Genomic DNA, 25,461 nt, shown 5'->3' with positions numbered 1-25,461 from the left:
GACTTCGCCATTTCAAAGGATGGATTTTTCCCTTTAAGTTTACTGATGTTTGAACCATATTGTTGAATCATCCAGCCTCTCCTGAAACTTCAGATTGGGCTGAGAAAGCAGCTGTAAAAACCTACTTCTGGGTTTCTAAGCCGCTTCAGTGTGAGGATGTTCATACAAAACAGTATCATTTTGTTTTTGTAGTCAGTGATCCTGAAGCCCGTTAACACTGATAGTGTTATAGTGATCTCGCCACATACCACGGGGTGAGCAACTCCAGGCCTCGAGGGCCTGTGTCCTGCAGGTTTTAGATATCACCCTGGGTCAACACACCTGAATCAAATGATGCGTTCATTACCAGGCCTCTGGAGAACTTCAGGACATGTTGAGGTCATTTAGCCATTTGAATCAGCTGTGTTGGCTCAAGGACACACCTAAAACCTGCAGGACACCGGCCCTTGAGGCCTGGAGTTGCCCACCCCTGACATACCACATTTCCAACCATAAATCTGAGCGTACACACTTTCTGTCAGTCCTAGTCTTTCATCTACCAGCTGTTAGGGTTAATTACCTAATAGTTTTACTTTAATAAAGAGGCAAAGATTAAAATAAACCCTTTAATAATAAAAATAAAATTTTGTTTTAAAGTCTATATCTTCATGCAGCGGCTCTTGCATGAATCCTCCGTTGTACGTGTGCAACAGCAGCACTGAGCTCTCGCCGAGTGATGACTTTCAACCTGTTTGACTTGGACAGCCGAGAAGCCTCTAAGCCTACAAGCCTGAGCAGGATCGGTCTGGGGACACCATGCCTCCTGGTCAGAAACTCAGGACTTCTCAGTCCAACAGGACTAACCTGCAGAAGAAGAATACCAAGAAAGTGCATGTGAAACCAGTCCCTCATCACATAGGAACATGTACAGGCCAGACAATTACAGTGTGCATTCTGACCTCTTTATGAGCTCTGTAGATGAGAGTGGAGTAAGCACGAATCCTCTTTTTGGTGCATGGAGGGATCCTACGCGTTGCATGAATAGCCACCTTCATGTTTGCTGTGGCAAGTTCCTAGAAGGGGGAAAAAAAAATTGTCATGAAGCGAAATCACCTAGTGCAACATGCAGAATCTCTTTTATAAGGCCACTGGTGAAAGCAAAAGGGCGCGCAGGGAGTGAAACTCGTGCTCTAATCAGCACAAATTGGCAACAGCTTTGCTTGATTAGGCTTAATTATTTTTACCCACCTGGCTTTAAAACCCTCAGTGGGAGGCGGGAGAAATGCCACGCTCAAACAAACACAGGAACAGGACACTCGCTTATTTTGTTTTTAAAAGTTGCTTCTGATGATAATTATCCACGTGCCTGTCACCTGCAGCATTTCAAATCCCCTCAAAAACAAAATAACTAAATAACATGAAATAAAATAGATCTATAAGCAATATATACAATGCATGCATTCATTTTTAATAAAACAGAGTATGTTTATGAGAGACTTTTGCCTACAGAAAAATGGTTTATGATTAAACAATAGTACATTGATACATTTGTGAAATAGTAATATCATCTCTGTACTTAGACTCTTAATCAAATTCTTTTTTTTTTTAAATTTCTTAATTTAAATTTGTTTTTTATTTTTTTTAAACATTTTTTAAATAAAAATAAAATTAAACAATATATATGATACAATTTTATGTCACTACATCACAGCAAAGAACCAAGTATTAAAAACCAGGTTCCTTCATTCCTTCCTTCAAACCTAACGTGATAGTATAGAAGAGAACTGCAAACATTTGAGGATGACATCCAACTGCAGGTCCTTCTGTCCAATCATATGGATCACTAGGCCCAGCATCAGCCACCACCAGCAACCATCTCTCTTGCTTTCACTCTTGTACACACACACACACAACTCTAGTGTGGCAATTGGGTGCGCTGGTGTCTTCTTTTTTTTTAATGCAGGATTTTTTGACCTCTGTGGCCGCATGGAGATTTTCCAGGTATGATGGCATTAATGGTGATGGGTGAATAGCTGGAGGAGGAGCTTTGTTAGATAAGGATGGCATTAGATAAGGCCATTAGTGTCCCGTGGATTATTGTAATCCAGCCTTCCTATCACTACTAGCTTGAATGCTCAGTCTATGGTCAGTCTGGTCTGGTTTGGAGCGGGTTGGAAGATGGCTCTCATCATACAACATTTCCTGCTGGGCCTCCTTCTCCTGGGAACAAACGGTACAGTTTCACTCTTACAGTTGCACTGATATTATATTTTATTACCAGTGTGTGTTGTGTTTATTTACCTTTTCTTAATGTGGTTAAACTAACAGATTGATTCACAGATTTTAGTATCCAGAAAGGGTGACTATGATGCCCTAACAGTCCTGTTTTTTTCTTCTTCTTCTGTGCCTCATCAACTGGCTTTTTTTCCCTCCTGTCCATCTGGCTGAACAGTGTTCATCGGTATTTATGCTCAGGAGGTATGAAAAATCTCAGCAACCCAGCAAAATGTCACAGATGATTTAACTGTCACAGTGTCAGGATTTGCTTGTAAAGAAAAAGAAAGAAAAACAACATCAACAGCAAAACACAGATAACAGCCAGACCAGAGTTATTATGTTAAATTATTCTCCTTTTATCATTTGTAAATGAGCTCTATGTCAATTTTCAGCTAATAAATGTTGTTTATGTGTGTCTGTATAAGAACCCTGGGGCGTGGACTAACAAGTCCTGCAAATGTGATTGTGATGGAGGCGAATCGCAGACGGAGGTTTACTCCATTGGGTCTGGCTCATCTTTGGTGCGAGGAGTGGACTGCATGCCGGGTGAGAGCCATTAAACGTCACTCTGAGTGGACATGAATCATATAAGTAGCTTAAATCTCAATCACTACTTAATTTATTCATAACATCAGTGTGCTTTAACCCCCTGTGTCAAGACTTATTTACTAATGAGATTTATTACGTGACTTTTGCTGATCTACAATTGCACCACTAAAGTGATAATAGTTCTTAAAAGGAGAAGGGAAGGGTGTGTTAGATAGACAAGAATTAACTGTTGTTTAACCTGCTCAAAACTGAAAGGTCTGTACTTAACAGTGATTTTTATTACTGATTAATCTGCTGCACAATCAGAGAATTGAAGCCAATTCAACTGAAGACAAAGTAAGACTGCAAATCTTCATATTTGAGGAGCTGAACGCTTTAATTTTCTGGGACTCTTGCTTGAAAATTGCTCAAACGATTATCACTGCTGATACAAGTAGATGGACAGTTTCAGTGTGTGCACAATTGTGTGTCTATAGTTTGTGTTCATGCAATGAGCGCATTAGGCTCCAGATTTGACGCCGCAGGGTGGATGGACATGCTTCACTGGACATCCTTGGAGAAAGGGAAGAAGAGGGGGGGACATGTGAAGAAACAGAAGCTACCTGTGATAACACTGCACAGTCCTCCAGAATTCCCGTTTCAGTAACAGGAAACCTGCATTTGGATGTTTGTCAGAAACACTCAAAAAATAATCTCACTGCAGCGCCCAATAATAGCTGATCTTGAGTTTTGAATCGTACCATATTCATCCTCAAACTGAACGCTCTCTCACTTTGCCAACTTAGCCTGGGATTTAGCTTTTAAACTAAATCCCAGTGAAATCTGTAAACCTGTTTTGTTTTCCTGTTTTTTTGGACCTCCTACAAAGAAACTATAAAAAAGGTCTTCTGACAGCCTCACTTGAGCCTGAGAGCTAAAGATCAGATCTGAATCACGTCTGACTCGATGAGGAGAGGAGCAGACAAACGAGCGAATCAGTGTGTTTGAGCTGAGCCGCAAATCACATGGCAACCAGAAACAGATAGGAGGAAGAAGTTCTGCCGACTATCATTATATTAGAGCATGATTCGGAGATTACGGGGCTCATAATAGACCATGCTGATCTCACAATTACAGAAACCAGCAATTACCGCTACGTGGATGAGAACTGATGAGTGAGAAAGACTTTCCTGCCCGCTCTGCGTCAGGGTTCGCAGAGTTCCTCAATCCACTGAGTCTCACCTCGCAGTTTGCCTGTTGATTCAGCCATCTGAATATGTGTTGTTTTAGTCAGGAAACACATTAGGGAGGACTACAGAGGCATTTGCATTACTGTTATGTAAACACTTATCTCCTGACTCACACAGACGTTTCTGCCGGGTGTGTTGTAATGCTGGGATTAGACAGGATGCAACCCTGTGCCAGATAGGCTTAAGCCAGTAGTAAACAAAAGAGCAGCAGGCTACTTCTACTACAGTTTCTGTTCCATGTGTCCACAGCTGATGTTTTTCTCACTCATGTACCACTGTCTCTCTCTCTCTCATTCACATATTTAAAGGCTTTATTTACCAAGTAAAGGAGTGGCTCTCGTGTGATTTTAAAGGAAGCGAGAGAACAACACGGAGCCAAAGCCACGGAGAGCAGAACATGGCCATCTGTCCGTCTGCTGCCCTAATGGACATCACTGATCTCTCACCACGGAGAATTAAACTGCAGGATTTTAGGATGGGATATGGGTCACACAGAGGCTCCTAACAGTGGGGGCCATGGGAGCGAGAGGGTGTGATTATGGGAATCTGCAGGGGTTAGGAGAGAGGAAAGGATGCCGAAATGGAGAATTAAGGAGAGGCTTAGTGGTTTGATGGTCTTTTTATATATATATATATTTTTGTGATGCACTGCTTGGCTTAAGCTAGCCGTTTGTATTCTCTTCTCTCAGGGTGACGATATTAAAATCTCATGGCCACGAGAACTTTCAGCGAAAGAAATATTACCTGAAACTAAGAGCGCTCATGTTAAGTTGTCTCCGATCTCCTTTGCAGAGTGTCCCTACCACAGACCTCTTGGCTTTGAGGCTGGATCAGTGAGTCAAGAACAGATTACCTGCTCCAACCAGGACCAGTACACTGGCTGGTTCTCCTCATGGGTACCAAGTAAGGCGCGACTCAACAGCCAGGGCTTTGGGTAGGTATATATATATAGGCCAGCACCACACAGCCAACTGTTGTGTCTCTTTTAAAAAAAGATCATGGCTCTTATCATCTGTGAGGAAAAGTGTAGTAAACACACTCCTTATGTATATTTTGTTACTTAAACACACCAAAATGCTCTTGCTTAAAAAACCATATAGATGAGACAAAATGGGGAAAAAAACATACAGAATCTAGTAGGACTTTTTAAAAATATTAAATATTGTAATTTTTAAGCATTAAGTTGAATCCTTTCTTTCATTTTCTCTCTTTCCGAAAACAAAACATCATATCGGATGTTAAAAACTGTCAGTTTCCTCAGAACACAAAACAACAGGATTTTATCTTTAGAGAAGATATTGTAAAAACAGCAGTAAATTTCTCTGTCCTGCGTTGTGCTAAACTGTCGTGACCAACTATGATATTTGTTGTATAAATCAGTGCTGATATTAAATGTTTTTCTTTCTCCTCCAGCTGCGCCTGGCTGTCTAAGTTCCAGGACAGCAGTCAGTGGCTGCAGATTGACTTAAGGGAAGTGACGGTGGTGTCAGGGATTCTCACTCAGGGCCGCTGTGATGCCGATGAGTGGATTACCAAGTACAGTGTTCAGTACAGAACAGATGAGAAGCTCAACTGGATCTATTACAAAGACCAGACTGGAAACAACAGGGTCAGTTAAGTGCACTTTGGATACACTGAATAATGTTCAGCACTTCAAGTATGGAGTCCTGAAAGTGCCTAAATCAATAAATAATATGACATGAAATGTATGAAAATATAATATATAAAAATACGGAGTGTGTATTAATTGACCTACAGTTCCTTTTATTTTTTTCATCTTTTTTTTTATGTATTTATGCAGTATTTGACAGTTGCATATAAATAAAATACTAAATTAAATGGAACACAAATAAACAGAGGAATCAATATAACAGTAACCTAATTCAAAAGACATTTATGTCAGCGAATTTAATTGCTGCCAACATTTTTTAAATATATTTTTTCTATGTATTCAATGGTTTTTAAATTTATTTTTTGAGCCATTTATTATTCTTTTTATTGAAATTGTTTTTATTTAATGCCCTTCATACTCAGACACCGGAGGTTTCTTTTTGATTAGGCTAAGAATGAGGCTACATAATTCTTTGTCCATGCCTCTTTGCATGAAACATTAGGCATTTTATATTTGCCTGATACTGACATCATGAGAAGTCATATTTTAGAAGTGATTTAAACTGTTAATCAGTCATTGAAAACCAACTGAACGTTAACTGTTTGCAAGTCAACTACCATGTGGTTCTAGAAATAGTAGCTTTAATGCAATGGCCGGTTTTAACTAATCTACACCTTAATCTTGCCTTTCTGTCTTTCCTCAGGTGTTTTATGGGAACTCTGACCGGTCCTCGTCTGTGCAGAACCTTCTGCGGCCACCCATCGTTGCTCGCTACATTCGCATCCTCCCTCTGGGATGGCACACACGCATCGCTCTGCGCCTGGAGCTGCTGCTCTGCATGAACAAATGCATGTAAACCCCCCCACCCCCCACTTCCCCCCAACCCCTTTAAAAAATACAAACAAAACAGCTAAAACACACTTACATAAATGCATTAAACCAGGTTTGTTTGATATGTACAATGAGCTCTCATTCACTCCACTCTGCATTGTCTGTATTAAACCAGTCTCACTATGGGGACTTCAATTTGGGGAGTTCTCAATAGATTGCTCCATTTGCAATGAAACGGCATAAACTGAAAGCAGTAATTAGGCATGGAGAGGGAGAGGTAGCGTTGCTATGGCGGTTGAATCTGCGCTCATGTTAGAAATCCAAATCGTTCTGTGATAGGTCAATAAAATTCTGTCTGCTTCTCCTGATAATCTGAGCGTAGCTGGGAATTTACACAGTAAGTCTCCCCTCCTTATTTACCTTAATGAATCGGTGTGGTAGTAGTCTGCATTTTTCATATTTTCAGCAAATCCCATGAAAAGACTGAAAACAACAACAAGGTCATCCTAATTACAATTACTGTTTGCATTTACAGCATTTTTTAAAATTCATATTTTCTTTATTTAATTTTGAATGTTTGTTTTGCTTTTTTACATTTCTAATTAATTATTTGTCCAAATATAATATATAGTAAACAGTCATATATACATAATTTATCATCTGGTGGGTCAAATTAGAACAAATGCATATTATTCTGCAGCTTAAACACCAGTTACCACCAGATTTTGTGCACAGCTGTTAGATAATCGGATAGGTGTAACAGACTGCTGTCTTTAGTCTTTTCAATGAATTTGTTAATATGGATTTATTTATTTATTTTGGTCTTATTGCCTCATTTGAGTTACTGTTTTCTTGTTTGATTTTTTTGTTGTTGTTTGGTGCTGTTGTTAAAAATTCCTGATTGCTTTCTTTAATGTTATATTTGAATTTCCCATTACACTTAGGAATACATTGCAGAGCTGAATTGCTCTGAAGATGTTCTCTTTATTGTATTTTTAAACCATGTCCTTGAATAAACAAATATGTGTCTGTTTTTATGTTGCGTCTGTGCTCCAAAACAAACTCTGAGACATTCAAAAATGTACAGTTGGCATTTATTATGAGACCCTATCATTTTTAAAGTAGAACGGTCAGTATAGATACTCTGTTATTTTTTATTTACACCCTGTCAGAAGTGGGAAACAGCTTAATGACAAAAAAAGAGAATTGATGTTATAGGAAACACATTCATATTTCTGAACAAAAAGTCTTCTTCTCATCTCAGTTTTCAGCGTGTGCGACCTGCTGAGGGTTGAAGCCTTCATTTCCATCTGACGCGTTGAGTCGATAAACTAACGTAAGGCTTCGGGTCACTAGCAAGGTAAACTTCATCATCACTTTGTCCCATTAGTGATATAAACAAACCCATGTCAGCAGTCATTTACAATCATTAGCAATGAGGATTTTGTACACAAGCCCACAACATGGGACAGTTTTACCTTCTGTGGGATAAACTTAAGAAAAATGTAAAAAATGTATTGCAGAATGATGTGATGTCACATACCAACAGTTGCCAACGCTGTAATCACAGTCTCCTGCAGGAAATCCTTCTTTGTGCTATATTTGGCTCAAATCCATCTAGCTGCCGATTTGGCTAATACAATCTGCATCACTCCGAGTCTTTTAGTGAGTGTTATTGCTTTCAGTCAACCATCAAGTTACTGTGATTGATTCTTATTTTCACCAAATGGGGATCCAAACTTTTCATGGACCATTCTTCTGTTCTTTGTTCCTTTTGTCTGTGATGGCATTTGGAATGCATTTTTTTGCTTTATGCTTTCAAATCACAAACGTATGAAAGGGAATTAAGGCCACTGAAGAAAGAAATTTGAGGTCATGACTTTTTTTCCCTTCAAAATCCTGAGGAAAACAAAATCATAAGTCTAACTTTAAACTAAGAATTCTCTGAGGGAGAGATTTGTTTGAGAGTTAATCATAATTTTGAGAAGAATTCAGTTTTGAAGAAAAGACAGACATTGAGAAAACTGATCAGATTTTTGAGGAAAAGGTCAGAATTCTTAGATTAAAGACAGACTTTTGAGAAAAAGCCTGAATTGCTAAAATCAGAACTTTGAGGAAAAAAAAAAGAAGAAGAAGAAGAAAAAAAAGATTTGCAACTAAAGTCAGATTTTTGAGGAAAATGTCACAGTTCTTAGATTACATCCAGAATTTTGGGAAAAAGCCTGAATTACTAAAATCTGAATTTTGAGAAAAACAAAAAAAGTCAGAATTTCCCAATTGAATTCAGATTTTTGTGGAGAATGTTAGAATTCTTAGATTAAAGCCAGATTTTTGAGAACAAGTCAGATGTTTGAGCAAAATGTCTGGAAAAATAGTCAGAATTGTCAGATTAAAGAATTATGCAACTGAAGTCAGGTTTTTGAGAAAAAGCCAGAATTCTCAAATTAAAATCAGAATTCTGAGAATAATGCAACAAGACTGTTTATTTTGTTTTTTGTTCCCCCCCAGCGGCCTTAATACTGTTTTATATTAAGGAGGACAGAATGAAGAATAATGGAAAAACTGGGGGAAAACAATGCTGTATACTTCCCCTAGGCCACAAAATGTTTTTCATTCTACACACCTCAGCTTTACATTGCCCACAGATCAGAAGACAATTAGTAAATGCTTTAATGAACAATCAAGTTAAGTAAAATCATCCCTGATTATGACTGTTAATGTTAATAGTAATGCAAACTGGAAAATCAAATTCAGATTTACAAAAGACTTTTACAAAACTCTTGATAACACAAGCTTTTAAAATGCACACAGGAAATGTAAACACATATTATAGGATAAGTCTGGTGTTATTTCATATAATTCATGGGGTCAGCAAAGTCCTATGAAAAGCCCACACCCAGCCAGTGGGGGAATGTAAGTAACCACATTCACTCAAGTACTGTACTTACTATATTAAAATGAGCATATTCTCTACTTTAGTTAATAACAAATTTCAATAACAAATTAAAATGAATCTAAAGATTTTTAGAGCACATACACCCCACTTTGGCTGCACAGACAATGCATTTGGAATTTCTGACAAAATAAATAAATAAATAAATGGATAAAGATAAAGTATTACCAGACTTATCCTTTAAGATCTTAAAGGTTGCAGGTGAGGTATGCCTTTTTGCAGAGAGCTTCCCTGCCGTCTCAAAACACTTTAAATTTTCAATGTCATGTTAGGTAAACCTCCCTCACTAGAGCTGCGTGGTGATGTGGGCGAAGATGCCCGTTAAATGGTTTTTAAGGCTGTGGACAAAACCAACATGGCAGCAACAAGATGCTGGAAAGCTGTTTGTCACTAAACGAACTGAGGGACTGAAAAATGGGCAAATTTGAAAACTGCGACAATGGGAATGTAAGATAAAATGACCTGACAATTACAATATGTGAAGCACAGAGCCTAACAGTCTCACTCTGGCTGTTCTGCTACCAAACCCTGCTAACAAATAGCCCAACTTGTCACAAAACGTCAAAACTGATGTCATGAGGGTGATGGGCAGATTTGCACTATTTGTAATATCAGATATTTTATATATTTGTCAGTATTTCTTTTTACATTTTGATGAAACAATCAGAAAAAAGGGTAAAAACAACATAACATGATAATCTGCTAATAACATATCAAATCAAACAAACAAAAAAAAGACATTCACCATTATTAAATATTCCTTGTGACATATTGTATTATCAACACATAAATATCTATGCATTTCTTTGTGTCGAAACTAAAGCTCTTGCAATTACACATTTAATTCTATATTACCTTATAATATTCCCATATAACCTACATACTGTGTCATTTATAGCTTATATCCTTGAATTTAAAACAAATAAATATTTCATAAATAATGTTAATATAAATCATTTTTTATGTTCTTATCAAATATCAGAGCTTGAAAAACATTTGAGTTTATTGGCCACTGCTGTGACAGCGGCTGTCTAATGTGTTGCAGTAGCGTCCTGTGAACAGAAGATGGCAGCAAAGAGGCCACATGGGCAGTGTCTCCTTGACAGGGATGATCAGCTTGTTCTGATGTAACCTTGCAAGTAGAGACAGACAATAATATAGAGCTGATACAGTACTGGCATCTCAAGAAAGGATGGGCCCTTCCCTATCTTTGCTTCCCTAAACCACACTGTCCCAGGTGTTTGGCCGATCAACGTCTAGGCTTTTAGATTTCAGAGGCATGAGCATCAACAGATTACTACATTTCTGAATTAGGACTTGATCCAGTGAAAAAGGCTCTTGTGTAGACCCTTACTGCAGTACCACGATGTCTGCATTCTGGCAGGTGCTTCCGGGATGGAGCTGCATCGGAGGTGGTGTGGTTGAGAGGTTTTAGAGGGCGGTCTCCTTCAGGTCGTTGAGGTTTGGCATCCTGGTGCGGGAGGCTCGGGTAAAAGTGGGTCCATTCTGACCCGGTTTGATGCCCAGCTGTTCAGGGGTGAACTGAGCCCCCTCTGCCCGCTGTAAAGCAGATACGTGCCAGCTGGACTCTATCTGTCCCGGCAGGGGGTAGCTGGCCTTGCGGCTCTTAGCCTGGGTGGAGCTGCTCACCCCAGTGTGCCCCCTGCTGTCGGCATGACCTCGACCCTCGGGGTAGCCTGCTTTGGAGGAGGGCTGAGGAGGGTTGGGCATGGGGGCTTGGAAGTGCAGGTCTTGAGGAGGAGGAGGAGGGGGAGCCTGTCCTTGATTTGAGGAAGAAGGGGAGAGGTGAAGGAGCCTACGTAGTGACTTGAGTGGTTGGCTCTGGCAGGGGGGGAAAGAGACACCACTGATGAATTATCTTAAAAAATAAAACTATATTTTTGTTATTGTTTACAAATCCCATGACCAAGCCCAACAGTGTGTCACATGTGCTGAGGCCATGTGACAGTATTGCAGGTAACTGTCTGTTGAATTCACATTGGCTCAAGGATGCTATCCCCAGGTAGCTATCTTGCCTAAAATGTGCATTTCGATTAGTGAGCATGGACCTGAGGAGGACTATCTCCTGCTGTGTGACACATGAAAGAAAGGTCAACTTCAGACAAAACCCCGACCTGATTCTCCTGACATTGTCTGGAGTTGATGGGTGAAAACAATGTTTTCTGTCTGCCGAGTACTAAAGCCAGTCTCACACACTGTTGGGAGAATCTAGGTCAGTCTCACATGCACTATACAGCAGGAGATAGTCTTTCCCAGCAACATTACCAGCTATATTCTTAAATTAAACAATTGCTTTAATAGTAACTAGCTGTCAGGATAAAACTGATTTTAATATCAGACATTTGTGTTTTAATATATCTTTTGTTAGGTAGGGTGACCAGATCCCAAAAGCTAACTGTGGGTCAAACTGTATGTTTATGTGGGACAAGGCAGGAAATGCTACTAATGTTTCGGTTACTTTGATTTTAACTAGTGGTTTGTGAAGAACAAATTGCAACATTTTAAGTCCCATTATAAATAAATGCAATAAAAATTCAATTCAAGCTTAAGGTTTGATTTTGTTGAGTACTTTTCTTTCACTCATTTATTCCCTTTCTGTCCCAATAACATTTAAACCTTAATGGTTATTCCAGCTGCTGTTCTCCCTGCTAATCATCTTTGGGTTTGAGTAAACCACTTGCTTCCTTTGAGACTAACACGTGTTGACTCCACTAAATCAGAATGTGGGGCATTGTCTCACTATGTGGGTTGGGGGAACGGAGGATAAAACACTGTGCTGTCCTACATAAAGTGGGACACCTGGGCGCCCTACTGCTGGGTAATGTCTGGAAAAGTTCAGGTCTACACTGCATGTGTGAAAATAGCTTCCTCCTTCGTACTCCTAAAAGCATGAAAGTAAATGTAGGAATAATGCGAGAATGGCATTAATACTAAATGTGCTTCTACAAGGCCTGTTTTTTTCCCCCATTCTTAAGGTTCTTCTTAAGGTTCAGTTTTAATAAAAACCTTTGACCTTTTATAGATTATACAGTTTCCCTTTCTTTGGGCCTTGAGTCTTGGGAGCTTTATTGTGACACTTTTTATGAGCACGGCGCTATATATTCTAGTTTCGTGACTTCAGTATATAATTTATAGGAAAACTTAAGTATGTATGACAAGATAAAGTATTGTTCTTTTTAAAAATCTAATAAAAAAATCAGATGAAAGACTCAAACTGGGTTGTGATCTGCAGATAAATCGAAACTGCAGATTAAAGTAGGCACATACCTGAGAGTGTGAGTCCACTTGTTTGTCCGGCCAGTCAGTGACTCTCTCTCTCTCCCTCCCTCTCTCCCTCTCTCTCTCCCTTTCTCTCTCTCGTTCTCGCTCCCGTTCCCTCTCCCTGTCCCGGTCTCTGTCCCGGCTCTGTTCCCGTTCTCGATCTCTGTCTCGGGATCGCTCGCGGTTTTTCCGCCGGCTGCTGTGGTGAGAGGACGACTTGGAGCTCCTCTGCAGGGACAAGTGATCCTGTCCGTTCCCGGGAACCTGACGTTTCAGAAATAGAAATATGGAAGTGTTATTTTTAATCCAAAACAAATACATAAAAATGATGATCGCACATCTCACTAAAATCCCGGTGAAGCCCTTCATGCACTGCTCTGGCAGAAACAGACATGAGACAAGAAAGTGGTGATGATGATTGTCTTATTAAAAAATGCTTAACTCTCTGCTCTGGTGTCTGAGTGTGTTTAGATAAGCTTTAATATAAACTAGAGATGCAACTAATAATTAATATCATCACTGGGCAGTTTGATAGTTGGTCATTTGTTTGCATAAAAGGTCAAAAAGAAAAATGATACAAACCAGCGACAAACAGCAAATTCTTACTGTTGGTAAAATGTAACTAGTAAATCTTTGGCCTTTTTTCTTTTCGCTTCATACACAATTACTCAGCTTCATGTACCAGTTGGCTACATAAGAACTACTTAAAGTGTACTTCTTTTCCTTATTCCAGTTCTGTATTTTTTGGACTATATAAGGAGTAGTTTTGCACTGTTACTTCAAAGTATTTCATTGTATATTGTACACTCGTGCAGCCCTTCTATTCATCCACTGTCTGAAACAATCTGTTTTAGCTCCTCCTTCTTTAACTCCGCCTCAGTTTAATACAACTTTCATCTGATTGGTCGCCCTTTACAAACAAAAATCCTTTAAAAAAAAAAAAAGGGTGGGGCTACTGTGCTTACCGCCAGATCTGTCTAGCTGAGTTGACCATACTAAGAAGAACAGATCAAACAATTTAAAAAAAACATTCTATAAGTATTTGTTTAAAGAAGTTTAGCCTAAGCTTTTACCTCATAGGGATTATTTGCACATAGCAGCATCATTATCAGAAAATGTAACCAGGTGCACTACAAGTAAAGAAACAGAAAATAAGGAAAAGCATAATCAGCTTCCTTTAGGAAGTGCTGATAAGTTGAATTATCTGCCATTTTCCCTGTTTCCAGCCTTGCTAAGCTAGCTAGTTAGCCTAATCTAGCTCTCAGAAAGGAGCTAAAGGAGCACATTTTATGAAATAACTATTCATGATTTCAGCATTATTACACAACATAGCAAAGAGACCAGTAATTTCTACAGCAGGAGTGTGTGTTCATGTGCTGAACATGTTCGTGACCCTCTCATGATGAAATGATGCCTTACGCTGGCCTGACAAACAGCACACTGCACGTTGAAATGTCTCACGATGCAATGTGAGTGCAACGTGACTGCATTTGACAAACGTTATAGCAAGACAAAATGGATGTGAAAACAGCGTGCAGCATTAAATATATAAATATATATATGTTTGTGTTTGAAATCCTTTCAGCAAAAAATTTTCTTTAGCCAATCAATCAGTCAACTGAGAGGATTTCAAACTGGGTCATTCCAGTGAGTGCAAAATAAGTCAACATGCAGCCACAGCGTCGGGGTTAGATTACTGGTGAGGCAGGGTAGGGCGCGGCAGGCTGGTGTTGTACCATAGGCGAGGCGACTACAGGTAGGACTTTGACAGCTGAGTTGTGCTTTAAGCTATTTTTAGAGCTAAAGAGGGGGAAAAGGCTTTTCTTGATGCTGGGATTCCTCCCGTCCTCCATGTCGGTCTGTGGAGCAGAAGATGCACAGCCACAACTCTAAACACAAATCTCTGACATCTAAGAGAAGAACAACTGCAGAGGAGGAGGAATATGTGATAAACAGGAAGCAAAAAAGAGACGGTGAAACTTCAGAGCAACTTTTGCTTTAAGATATACTCGACAATTTTAAGAGCTTTCAAATAAAATCGAATTTCCCTTTAATCTTACTAGATGTCAGTGTTAAGCTCATATGAAACATTTTTGCAAGAAAATATTGACACTGCAGATCCTGCCTTACAATCAGTACGTGCTAAACTCAAAAGGCGCACAGCACATGGAACCAAAATACAAATAGTTGATTTGAAAAACCAGGTGACAAGAATAATCTTATTAATAAAAAGTCATTAATAATCTTACTATTTGTGACTTCTTCTTTTTCTTTTTAATGGCTCTGAAGAAGCCTTGCTTTTCCTTCTCTTTGGCGGGCTCTGGAGGATTCATGACCATTGCTTCTGCAGTAGTCCTGCATGGCAAATGTGGAAACGTTTCATTTAACTTGGATTATAACGTGCATGGGAGCAAACAAAATACATAATACAGTAATACATAAAAACCATACACTATGAAATAACACATGCAGCACAGTAAAGGAGTCTAACTTAATAATCCTCATGATTTACAATTTCAAACCAGCTGCATGTGAAAATGGAAACACTTAATCAAACTATTCATGCTTTGAAACAGAAAATCTAAAAAAATATGTTGTAATAAAAAATCTGAATAAAAAAGTCATTACGTAAAAAACAATATACTCTTTCTGAGGAACTCAGGCTTCTTCTGCAGCCACTGCCACCACATACAGTCCACTTGAAGAATAAACAAAGCAAAACACAGTTTTGTGATTTTGGTCCATGTTGACATGATAGCATCACAGGTTCATTGGTTGCACATCCATTATAAGAATCTATGGTTCCACTACATCCCAAACATGCTCTATTGGACTGAGATCTGGTGACTGTGGAGGCCATTTAAGTACAATGAACTCAGTGTCATATTTAAGAAACCAGTTTGTGATTTTTTGAGCTTTGTGACACGGCACATTACCCTGCTGGAAGTAGCCATCAGAAGATGAGTACACTGTGGTCATAAAGGGATGGAAATGGTCTACTCAGATAGGCTGTGGCATTTGAACAATGCTTAGTTCAGGGTAATAAGGGTCCCAAGAAAATATCTCTATACTAGTATCTGGTATATCTCTACACCAGTATGAGCAGCCATAACCATTGACAGGCAGGATAGAGCCACGCTTTCATCTTTTTATGCCAAAGTTTGACCCTAAAATTCAAAGGTTGCAGCAGAAACTAAGACTCATCAAACCAGGCAGCGTTTTCCACTCTTCAACTGTAAGGCTATGAAAACATCAGTTTCCTGTTCTTAGCTGGGAGGAGTGGCACCCAGTGTGGTCTTCTGCTTCTGTAGTCCATCTGCTTCAAGGTTCAGAAATGCTCTTCTGCATGCCTTGGTTGTAAAGCGTGTTTTTTTTGATTTACTGTTGCTTTCCAGTAACCTTGAAGCTGTTTGACCTCTTACACAAATAAGGCTCTTTCACCCAGAGGCTGCTGCTCACTGGATATTTTCTCTTTTTTGGATCTATGTAAACCCTTGAGATGATCAGCAGTTTCTGAAATGCTCAAAAAACAACCATACAGCATTCAACGTTACTTAAATCATCTTTTTTCCTCACTTTGATGCTCAGTTTGAACTTAAGCAGATCATATCTACATGCCTAAATTCACTAAGGTGCTATGTGATTGGCTGATTTTATTATCTATGGAATAACCCATCATATATATATATATATATAAAGAGTTTATATGTATTCAGTGCAGCAGCACAGAGTCTGAACAATAGATCTTAATTGGTGTTAATGACACAGCGAGAAAAAAAAAGTCAGACACTTTAACAGCAGGGATGATGTTCAGATCGGGGAAGGAAACTATAAAGAAGAAAAAACCAAAACAAAACGTCTTCATCCATAAATGTCCTGCACGTCTGACACACTCTGTACTGGACGTGCACAATTCTAACAGCAGGCTTAACAATTTAAAAGTTGTTCATGTTTCTTTAATCCACTGTTGTTCCTACATTTACTGCACTGCTGCCTCAACATGCCACATAAAGACTACAAATGAACTCTCACCAGTCAAAAGCTGTCTGGCGTTTGGAGTGGTTGGCCATGGCGACAGGGTCTCCGGGTACAATGGGTACGACTGGCCCTCGACCCTGGCCGACGCCGTCGTGGAAAGAGGAGTTATCTGGCCTGGGAGAAGGGACTGAGGAGAAACAACGAGAGGTGGAAATGACTGTTTTTGATCATTTAAATATGATGAATGTGTGATCTTTGATCTTCTTTGTGTCAAAGGAATAATAAACAAAAGAAAGAGGAACCATACAGGTTTTACTGTTATTTCTTGCTCCTTACCTCGATAAAAGCTCCCTACTCTCCGAGGCATGGACTCAGTGAAGATCATCCGGTTCTCCTTGGAGGAAGCTCCGTCCTCAACGTGAGGGTCGTGGTACATGCCAACCTAAATAGTGCACACATCGTGCAGACCCACGAACACACACAGGGAAACAGGAACATACAATTTTTTTCTCAGCCTTTATCGTTTTAAGCGACATTCCTGTTTAATCTCACTTCATCCCTTATCATTAGCTATCGCAGTCTTTTCTGGCTTACAACACAAACATTCAGGACATCTTAGCGCTTTTCAGTGAGGCTACATTTATACCAGCGACAACGTGCAGTGAAGCTGTTGGCTTAAGTAGGAACACAAAAAGAAAAGCAGTCAGAAGAGCTACTCTCTGTGTTTGCTGAACTGGCTGGAGACAGGGAGGAGTCGGGGGGTCGGACCTCGTTTTTAGAGCGCTGTGTAAGAAAAGCAGCAGTGTTGTCCCGCGTAGAGTCTTTGATGGGGGCACAAGGGTGGCTCATGTCTTTAGGGGACTGCTCACTCTGTTGAGAAGACGGACAGCTGCAGGTCAAAGCAGACTGGAGAAGCAGCATGAAGCAGTGGCAATGATAATGCGAGACAGTGACACTTCCTACACACACACGCACATCAAATCATGAAACACCCATACTCACAAACACACACAGACAGTCAGTGCACATAACAAAGGAACATTTCACCCTTTGTTCCGCTTCCATTGTTTAATATCTTCCGCGGATGAGCTTTCATACATTTCAGGAACTGTAATTTTGTCTCTGTGTGATTTTTCACCAACCTGCCTCATCCTCCATCATCTTTCTGTAACTTAGAACAATTCCAAGAAAACAGCCCCAGTTATTATTGCCTTCAGACGGGCTTTTAAACTGCAGACGCAGAGCTTTAGTGATCGTGTTTGGGAAACAGAAAAAGGTTTTCAAGCACTTACTGAAAAGTTAAAACATTGACGCTGCACCCACCTCCCATTATCTCACGAGAAATTCAGTTAAAATGTCTTTTACGAATGAGCAACACCTCACCTGCCTTTTCTGTTGACCTTAGTGCTTTCCAATCACCGTCAACATCCCTTTTAAAACGTTTTTGACACATCGTCTGTGAAGGTTCTCAGTCATCCAGGTCATCGTAGTCAAAGGAGCTTGCAAAGAAAAGTGTCTGGACTTCTTTAAGTTGCTTGAAGACGTCTTCAAGCAACTTAAAGAAGTCCAGACGCTTTTCTTTGCAAGCTCCTTTGACTTTTTGACACATCATTTATGCGTTATTGTGCCACTATTGCTGTGGAGGTTGAAATTTTGTGTGTTTTGAGCAATTTTACTTGTGTTTATGACTTATTTCTATTGTGCATGAGTAAGCGGCAGCCTGTTTGGAAACACCAAAAACAGTTCCTCGAATGGCCACTTGGATCGGACTTCTGAACTAATTCATGTCATTGAAATGCACCATTTGACCTTGTTTGTGGTTTGCTGTTTAATTAATTGTACTAGCATGAGGACAAATGGGTTTAAAAGTGGGGCAAACAACAATTTTAGTTCTTTTTAATTTTGGAGGACTCTGGACTGGGTCGTTAAAATGTGGAGAGATCCTGGTCAGATAATTCTGGCAAAAAGAATGGCAATGTGTTTAGAAATCCTTATGAGCGATGACTGGTGTTGGTTTTTCAGATTGGTGGGGAAGTGTGTGGGGAACTACAAAAACTGCTGTCATCATTCAACATAATGCACCCTAATTTAAGCTTTTCATTGTGTGTCTGTTGCTATTTTAGACTCAATCCCGCCACGTTCGAGGCACTTTCTGCCACTAACCCTCGTCATGTCGTCCGTGCAGTCCTCCCTCGAAGAACTCACTGAGTGTCCAGCGAGGGTGGTCCTGTGCTGCAGCTGTGGGGAGAGGAGCTGCAGGCTACTGGCTCGTGTTGGTATCGCCTGCCCCGGCGGAGGCAAGCCCGCCATCGCCGTCTCCACTCCGTGTGGTCGGTGGCGTTCCCTTCTCACGTACATGGAGTGGCGCTGTGGCCGCTGCTGAGAGGAGAAAGGCGAGGTATAGCCGAGGCCGTAATGATAAGACTCGTGAGGGGAAGGCAGAGTGTGAGTGGAGGGCATCCCAGGTCCTCCTGGGTCCAAGAGCTCCGGCGCACCAGCGTCCTCTGGAGACGGGAAAAGAAGTCAAAGTTAGCAGAGCGATAAGAAGTGAACAGTTACAAGTGTTCTACTATTTAACTGTCCAAACTAATTTAAGTGATCAGGCCGATCTTTTTTATTTTCTTGTTTGTTCTTCTTGCTGGAATCCACTGCGATGATGTGTTTTGTTTTTTGTTTTTTTATAAAGCTTTTAATGTGTAAAATGAATAGACTTGAATGAAACCTACCTGGCACTAAAGATTTATGTCTGGATTTGTGCCTGGATGAAGAGTCCAGCGTGCTGCTCTCCATGCGGGCATTGCCGCTGCTACGAGAGGCGGGGCTGTGTCCAGATCGATCACTGTGTCGAGTAGAGGGGCTGCCAGGAGGCCCAGAAGGACCTGAAGGGGTGTTGAGGTCTAAACAGCTGGCAGGGAAGAAGCGGGCACTGGGTCCCACCCCAGCTGTCGTGTTAGAGTTTGGGTCATCCGGGTGGAGTCGACCGTCGCTGAGATTCCCCACAGATTTGGCATCGCTCAGTCCGCTGTGGCTCTTGGACAGACTGAGATAAGACGCTGAGCTCTTAGAGGATGAGGACATGGATCCGTGGGCAGAGTCGGCCATACTGTGGGCGTGTCGACTGTGTTGTTTTTCTGCCCCAGACTGTAGGGTGTTAGTTTTGTTTTCCAGGAAAGTGTGCCGACTGACCTGCTGCTGCTGCTGCTGCTGCTGCTGCTGCTGTTGCTGCTGAGAGCGAGAGGAGCTGGGTTTGCCGTGGCCATACTTTACCCCATGTCCCTGGTCCGGCAACTTCGGGGAGGGTCCCAAGTTGAAATCAAACTCTGTTTTGCTTTTGGATTCTTTGGGGCTGAGCAGGTGTGGCAGGTTGTTGTTAACCAGATCTTTGCTGGAGGAGATAGAACGATTAAGAGTCTGGGACATGTACTGGCCCTTGGGGTGCAGAGTCGGACTTAAACTGGATGGTGCCGGTTTGTTGCCGTTGAGGAAACTCTCATTCCCGAGGTGATGGAGGTCTCCGTGGCGAGGGAGGCTGGAACATTCTTTGCTATTGGAACGACGGCTTGAACTCTTAGTGTGACTCCTGTAGGAGCAGAGGGAGGGCCGTTTAGCATGGTGTTCTAATATTTACTGCTGTAAACCAAAAACACCATCTGGATATGACAGTCTATGTTTTTAAATTGAAAATAATCTCTTATACAAATATTACAACCGTTTATTAAAGTGCTTGTGGAAGCATTTCCTATATGACATTACAAAAAGTTAAAATAGCTATAGTATTTTACTTTAAAAATATATTAAATTTTTTTTTTTTTTAATAACCCCACCACCCAAAAAAAACACTGATCTGTCCGGTTTCTAAGACCTTGATTCGTGGCTTATTAGTTTGATGTAGTTTTACAAGCCTTGATGATCCATCATCGAGAGCTGTATCTTGGTCAGAGAACTAAAAGTGTAACTTTCAAGCACCAGAGAAAGCATCTTATTAAATCAATCTATATGATTTTCCTGTCAGCATGGTGTCAGAACCAAAGTAGTTTACGTAAAGTGTAACTATTCTTGCAAACTCTGATTCTGTTTTTTACCCTTTCTTTCATTAAAATGTTACGAGCTTATCAAGCCTTAGATGAGCATTTTAATCTAAAATATACAATTTGAGACCAACAGTTTGTTTAATATTTTTCAGTTCCACATCTACAAGTGAGTCAAAATAATGATAATAACTTATTTTTGATGTATCTTTTTGAGTCCCAAATGAAAAAAAGAAAAAAAAAGAAGCAGAAGAGAACAACGAGGAAAGAATCTGAGCAGACGCGTTGAAAGAAAATATTCTGTTATCTCACAAAAGCATTGTTTATATAGTTATAAAATACAGTCATGTGAAAATGAAAGCCAGTGAAGTGTTTTATATCAGGACAGGTTTTCATTTACTTATTTAATTTAACTTTTATGAACACAGGTTGAGACTCAATGTCTCATTTACGAGAGAGACGCGTTTTCGACAAACATATTAAATTACAGCAAAAAATAGCTAAAATTAGATAAATACAACCCAGATGAACTAGAACATGTGGCCTATGACACTGTGTCATTATCTGTTTAAGAAAAACTAAATCAAAATGTAGATACAGTGTTCAAAAAGCCAAATACACTCGAACTGCTTCCATAGGAATTCGTAGGGTAAGTAGCAGCCGGGGTCTAATGAAATGCACTTGATTAACTGAACATCAGAAGGTGCGAGCATTTAAGCGTATGCGTTATTTTAGAGTAACAACAGTTTCTGGCCATCAGTATTGGAAAGTTTATAGGCCATTTCCAAACTAATTGAATTTCATCACTACACAGTGGGAAAGATTACTCACAAGTGTAAAACATTTCAGATGGCTGCCAAGAGTGGACATCCCAGCAAACTCACTCTAAGGTCAGACTGTGCAGTTCTCAGAGAATTTCAAGAAAACCCAAGAGCTGCATCTTAGACTCTACAGCCCTCTGTGAGCAGGTTAAAGTTCACGACACTACAATTAGACAGACTGAATAGTTGCCTGAACAGGAAATGGTGCCAAGATCGAGGTTCCTGTCTCGAAAAATAACACGGCAGCACAGCTTTGCTTTGAAAAGTCGCATCTAAACAAAGACCTCTGAAGCAATGTCCTTTGGACAGAGAAGAACGAAGTGGAGATGTTTAGTTGTTACGCACAACGCCACATTTGACGAAAACCAAACACACTTTATGCTAACTGTCAAGCACGGTGGTGTAGTGGTGATGATTTGAGCTTGTTGAGCTTGTTTTACAGTCTTAACAACCATGAACTCCTCTGTATACTAAAGTAATCAGGAGTCAAACCTGAGGTCTGATAGCTAAAGCCCGATGCAAACCTGGTCAACCAACATGACAACGACCACAAGCACAGCAGCAAATCTTCAGCAGAATGGCTGAAAAGAGAATGCAGGAACTAAAGAGAGTTGTGCATAAATTAATACTGCATTTGCTGTCAGTGGTTCTGATCAAATTCTTATTTTTGGCCTTTATTGACAGATACAGTGAAGAAATGACAGGAAAGCAGAGGGAGAGAGAGAGAGGAGGAAAACATGCAGCAAAGTGCTACAGGTCAGACTCGAACCCAGGCTGGTCACTCTCATCCATATGGCATGTGGTTGCCTGCTCAACTCAGTGAGCTAAACTGGCTTTGCAGCTTTCAACTTGGGCTGGGATATTAAAATGAAAAAAACAAACAAAAACAAACACTAAAATGGCATTGGTTTTAAAAAAATAAAGAAACACTAAATCTTGATGTAATCAGATACAAACAGTATCTGACATTAGATGTGATGAAAAGTCCGTCACTATAACACAGCATTAGTTCCAGTGTTAACACAGAGACATCCAATCTGGGCTTTGTAAGACGACCGCATGTAGACACTCTGGCAGAAGCCTGAAATAAAGGATTGCTTTCTAACCTTGTAGGAACCGTGTTCTCTCCATGATGGTGTGTTTTTCTCTTGGAGGAGCGTGGCGGGTTGGGAGAAGCAGGCGGAGGCCTCTCTCTCTCTGCCTGCCTCAGAGGCTGGAAGGCTGGATGGTTCAAACTCTGCTCTGTTAGGTAACGCTCAGTAGGGTTGAGCAGCAACAGATTCTGATTGGAAAAAGGCATGCACGTAAAGGGAATGATGCATTTTAGTGACCCCTGTCTCAGGTTTCATATATGATATAGCAGTCTAATCAATAATTCTTATTCTTGTGTGAGAGTTGGAATGTTTCTTGGCATTTTACCTTCATCAAATCCAACATCAAACCACTCAAGATGCCTTGGTAACGTCTCTCCAAAGTCTGAGGATGAGTAACTGATGGAAACTGGCAGAAGCACAAAGACACAAACACTGGATCAAATTCATAACCAACGCAAACTTTCTGTGCATTAAAGACTACTATTGTGATTTCCAATGCACAGTTTATGTAGCTGCCAGTAAAATAAATAAATAAAAGGAGCTCTCACTTCAAATCACACAGAAATCTATCAGCGGATCACGCTGAACAAACTACAAAGCGTGCGCATGCACACAAGCACACACACAAGTCCTGATCGTCCCTCTGGGGCATTTTCTCTTGCTGCTAAACTGAACACCAACCACCTATCTCATGAGTCATAGCAATCCACTCAGTCATGGTGCTGGGAACACTGCCACAAAAGAGAGAGAGATTTGACACAAAGCTGAGATAGAAGGAAAGGAGGTAAAAAAAAAAAACAGAAGAGGAGGGCGAGGAGAAAGGAGATGAAAAAGTAGAGAAGAATTCAAGCACAGTTAATATTTTGTACCCTGATTCCATGAAATCGAGGGTTGTTGTAGAAGAGTTTCATCTGTTCTGCAGGAAGTGGCCCCAAAACCTTCTGAATGGTAAAAAGCTGGAGACAAAAAAAGAGAGAAATATCATTAAAAACACCCTTTTATTTTTCTTTTAATATTTACGCAAGTTTGTAAAAGATATATGCAGATCTCAAGCATCAAAGTTCATTCTTGATTCTGTAAACAGCAGTTAATCCCACTTCAAATAATCTCACTTCAAGATGTATTTGTGGACAAGGAGTTTCCAAAGCTTCAAAAAAAAAAAAGAAAAAGTGCAGAGCATCTACAGCACATTTCTGTGACAGCCGGGCAAACTGATGAAAATCATGTAACACGATCGAAGGTGGCAGAACAACTAGGGAACAGATGATGAGCTCATTTTGTTCTCCATTATAGTTTTTTATTGTTACACATTTCCAACAGCGATGTTTTATTACCTAACAAATCTGACGATGTGCACATTTAAGACAAGGAGGAACGTTTTCGTTCACTGGAGGGGTGAACTTCTGCTAAACCAATCACACTCTTCGTCAACCTGATTCAGCACAATCTTCAGCAGCTGCTTTCTGCCGAGTAAAATAATGTTCACGTGAGTGGTGAAAGCGAAACATTAAAGATGTGAATTGTAAAATCAAACCGACAGGAGAAACACTCTGTAAAGCCATATATCATGGATTTATATTTTACAGTATCATACATATAAATGACACACTGCTCAACTGCAATACAGCTGACAGGTGATTTGAATCATTTTGATCATCTTGACGCATATGATGATCTGCTGGGACACTCTGGGCCCTGATTAAACTTTGGGCCCCCGGGGCCCCGTGTTCCCAGACTATAATGGTGCTGGTGATTCTTCTTCCTGCCCCTTGCTCTCCTACCTGCCTATCTGCAAACAAGTTGTGCATCTTAGTTTCTCTTCAGTCCTGGGTAAAAACTCAATTTAACAGCAATTTTTAAAAAAGCATGTTGACACCCTGATATAAAAAAATGCTTTTTCTTAAAAACTGTGTGTGGTAAATATTTAGTGGTATAATAATATACTCATTTGTCTAATAAGCACAGTTTCCCAGTTCAATCCTGGGAGGAGACAAATCCCTTTATGGTTGTGTCAGGTTACGGTGAATAAAGGAGCTGGATAAAATACCGTCCACTTTATAAATGATAGCTGTTTTGCTAACATAGGCAACAGCTGCAGCTGATAGCGTTCTGCTAAGCCTCACCTTTGATAATTCAACTCACCGAACTTGACCTGTTGGCCATGTTTGTGGTGTTGGTGCCTTTCGGAGCAATGGAACTATTGCATAAATTATAAAACACACTGGCTGGAACAACCTGTTCAAGAAGTCCGTGTTTCATTTTTGGTGATTGAAATTTATCATTAAGACATGGTCATCTGTTGTGTTATATGTGTCTCAATTTCACGCAGTATAACACTTCATATATATATATAAAAAAAAAAACACCCAGCACGCCCCTGCGGGCGGTTTATCCTTCAAGCTCGGGTCCTCTACCAGAGGCCTGGGAGCTTGAGGGTCCTGCGCAGTATCTTAGCTGTTCCCAGGACTGCGCTCTTCTGGACAGAGATCTCCGATGTTTTTCCCGGGATCTGCTGGAGCCACTCGCCTAGCTTGGGAGTCACCGCACCTAGTGCTCCGATTACCACGGGGACCACCGTTACCTTCACCCTCCACATCCTCTCGAGCTCTTCTCTGAGCCCTTGGTATTTCTCCAGCTTCTCGTGTTCCTTCTTCCTGATATTGCTGTCATTGGGAACCGCTACATCGATCACTACGGCTGTCTTCTTCTGTTTGTCTACCACCACTATGTCCGGTTGGTTAGCCACCACCATTTTGTCCGTCTGTATCTGGAAGTCCCACAGGATCTTAGCTCGGTCATTCTCCACCACCCTTGGGGGCATCTCCCAT

At 40.5% G+C, this 25,461-nt stretch overlaps 2 protein-coding genes and 1 long non-coding RNA gene across 5 annotated transcripts in view; 1 reads left to right on the top strand and 2 right to left on the bottom strand.

The window, feature by feature from the left end:
• Window positions 1-591: 591 nt before the first annotated feature.
• LOC309711924 lies at window positions 592-1,450 on the bottom strand. The gene is made up of 2 exons (XR_014278135.1): window positions 939-1,450; window positions 592-843 (listed from the first exon to the last, which is right to left on the bottom strand). It is a non-coding gene; the product is annotated as an uncharacterized lncRNA (long non-coding RNA).
• Window positions 1,451-2,127: 677 nt separating this feature from the next.
• rs1a (retinoschisin 1a) lies at window positions 2,128-7,510 on the top strand. Its single transcript, XM_082542470.1, has 6 exons — window positions 2,128-2,212; window positions 2,432-2,457; window positions 2,682-2,802; window positions 4,827-4,968; window positions 5,448-5,643; window positions 6,350-7,510. The coding sequence occupies exons 1-6, from the start codon at window positions 2,158-2,160 to the stop codon at window positions 6,500-6,502; spliced, it is 693 nt and encodes a 230-aa protein (XP_082398596.1). The 5' UTR covers window positions 2,128-2,157; the 3' UTR covers window positions 6,503-7,510.
• Window positions 7,325-25,461, bottom strand: part of cdkl5 (cyclin dependent kinase like 5) — a 45,895-nt gene continuing 27,758 nt past the window's right edge. For all 3 annotated transcript variants that reach the window (XM_082542315.1, XM_082542316.1, XM_082542317.1), the window contains exons 10-20: window positions 23,503-23,589; window positions 22,959-23,039; window positions 22,646-22,821; window positions 19,417-20,270; window positions 18,854-19,194; window positions 17,459-17,560; window positions 17,027-17,132; window positions 16,745-16,877; window positions 14,962-15,067; window positions 12,719-12,976; window positions 7,325-11,272 (exon numbers count right to left, since the gene is read on the bottom strand). In XM_082542315.1, the coding sequence (XP_082398441.1) occupies window positions 10,862-11,272; window positions 12,719-12,976; window positions 14,962-15,067; window positions 16,745-16,877; window positions 17,027-17,132; window positions 17,459-17,560; window positions 18,854-19,194; window positions 19,417-20,270; window positions 22,646-22,821; window positions 22,959-23,039; window positions 23,503-23,589 (2,655 nt within the window). In that variant the 3' untranslated portion in view covers window positions 7,325-10,861. The remainder of the gene's footprint in view (window positions 11,273-12,718; window positions 12,977-14,961; window positions 15,068-16,744; window positions 16,878-17,026; window positions 17,133-17,458; window positions 17,561-18,853; window positions 19,195-19,416; window positions 20,271-22,645; window positions 22,822-22,958; window positions 23,040-23,502; window positions 23,590-25,461) is intronic.

This window comes from Aulonocara stuartgranti, assembly GCF_965226115.1.
Source record: "Aulonocara stuartgranti genome assembly, chromosome: 1".
In the NCBI taxonomy this organism is placed as follows: Eukaryota; Metazoa; Chordata; class Actinopteri; order Cichliformes; family Cichlidae; genus Aulonocara; species Aulonocara stuartgranti.
This window is presented reverse-complemented; position numbering and strand designations above follow the sequence as displayed.

What these genes read in the sequence shown, in the direction of transcription:
- rs1a (XM_082542470.1), top strand. Translation starts at nt 2,158, where the DNA reads ATGGCTCTCATCATACAACATTTCCTGCTGGGCCTCCTTCTCCTGGGA. An exon ending in CCTTCTCCTGGGAACAAACG is followed by an intron (nt 2,213 to 2,431) that starts GTACAGTTTCAC and finishes CTGGCTGAACAG; the next exon opens with TGTTCATCGGTATTTATGCT. An exon ending in ACCAGACTGGAAACAACAGG is followed by an intron (nt 5,644 to 6,349) that starts GTCAGTTAAGTG and finishes GTCTTTCCTCAG; the next exon opens with GTGTTTTATGGGAACTCTGA.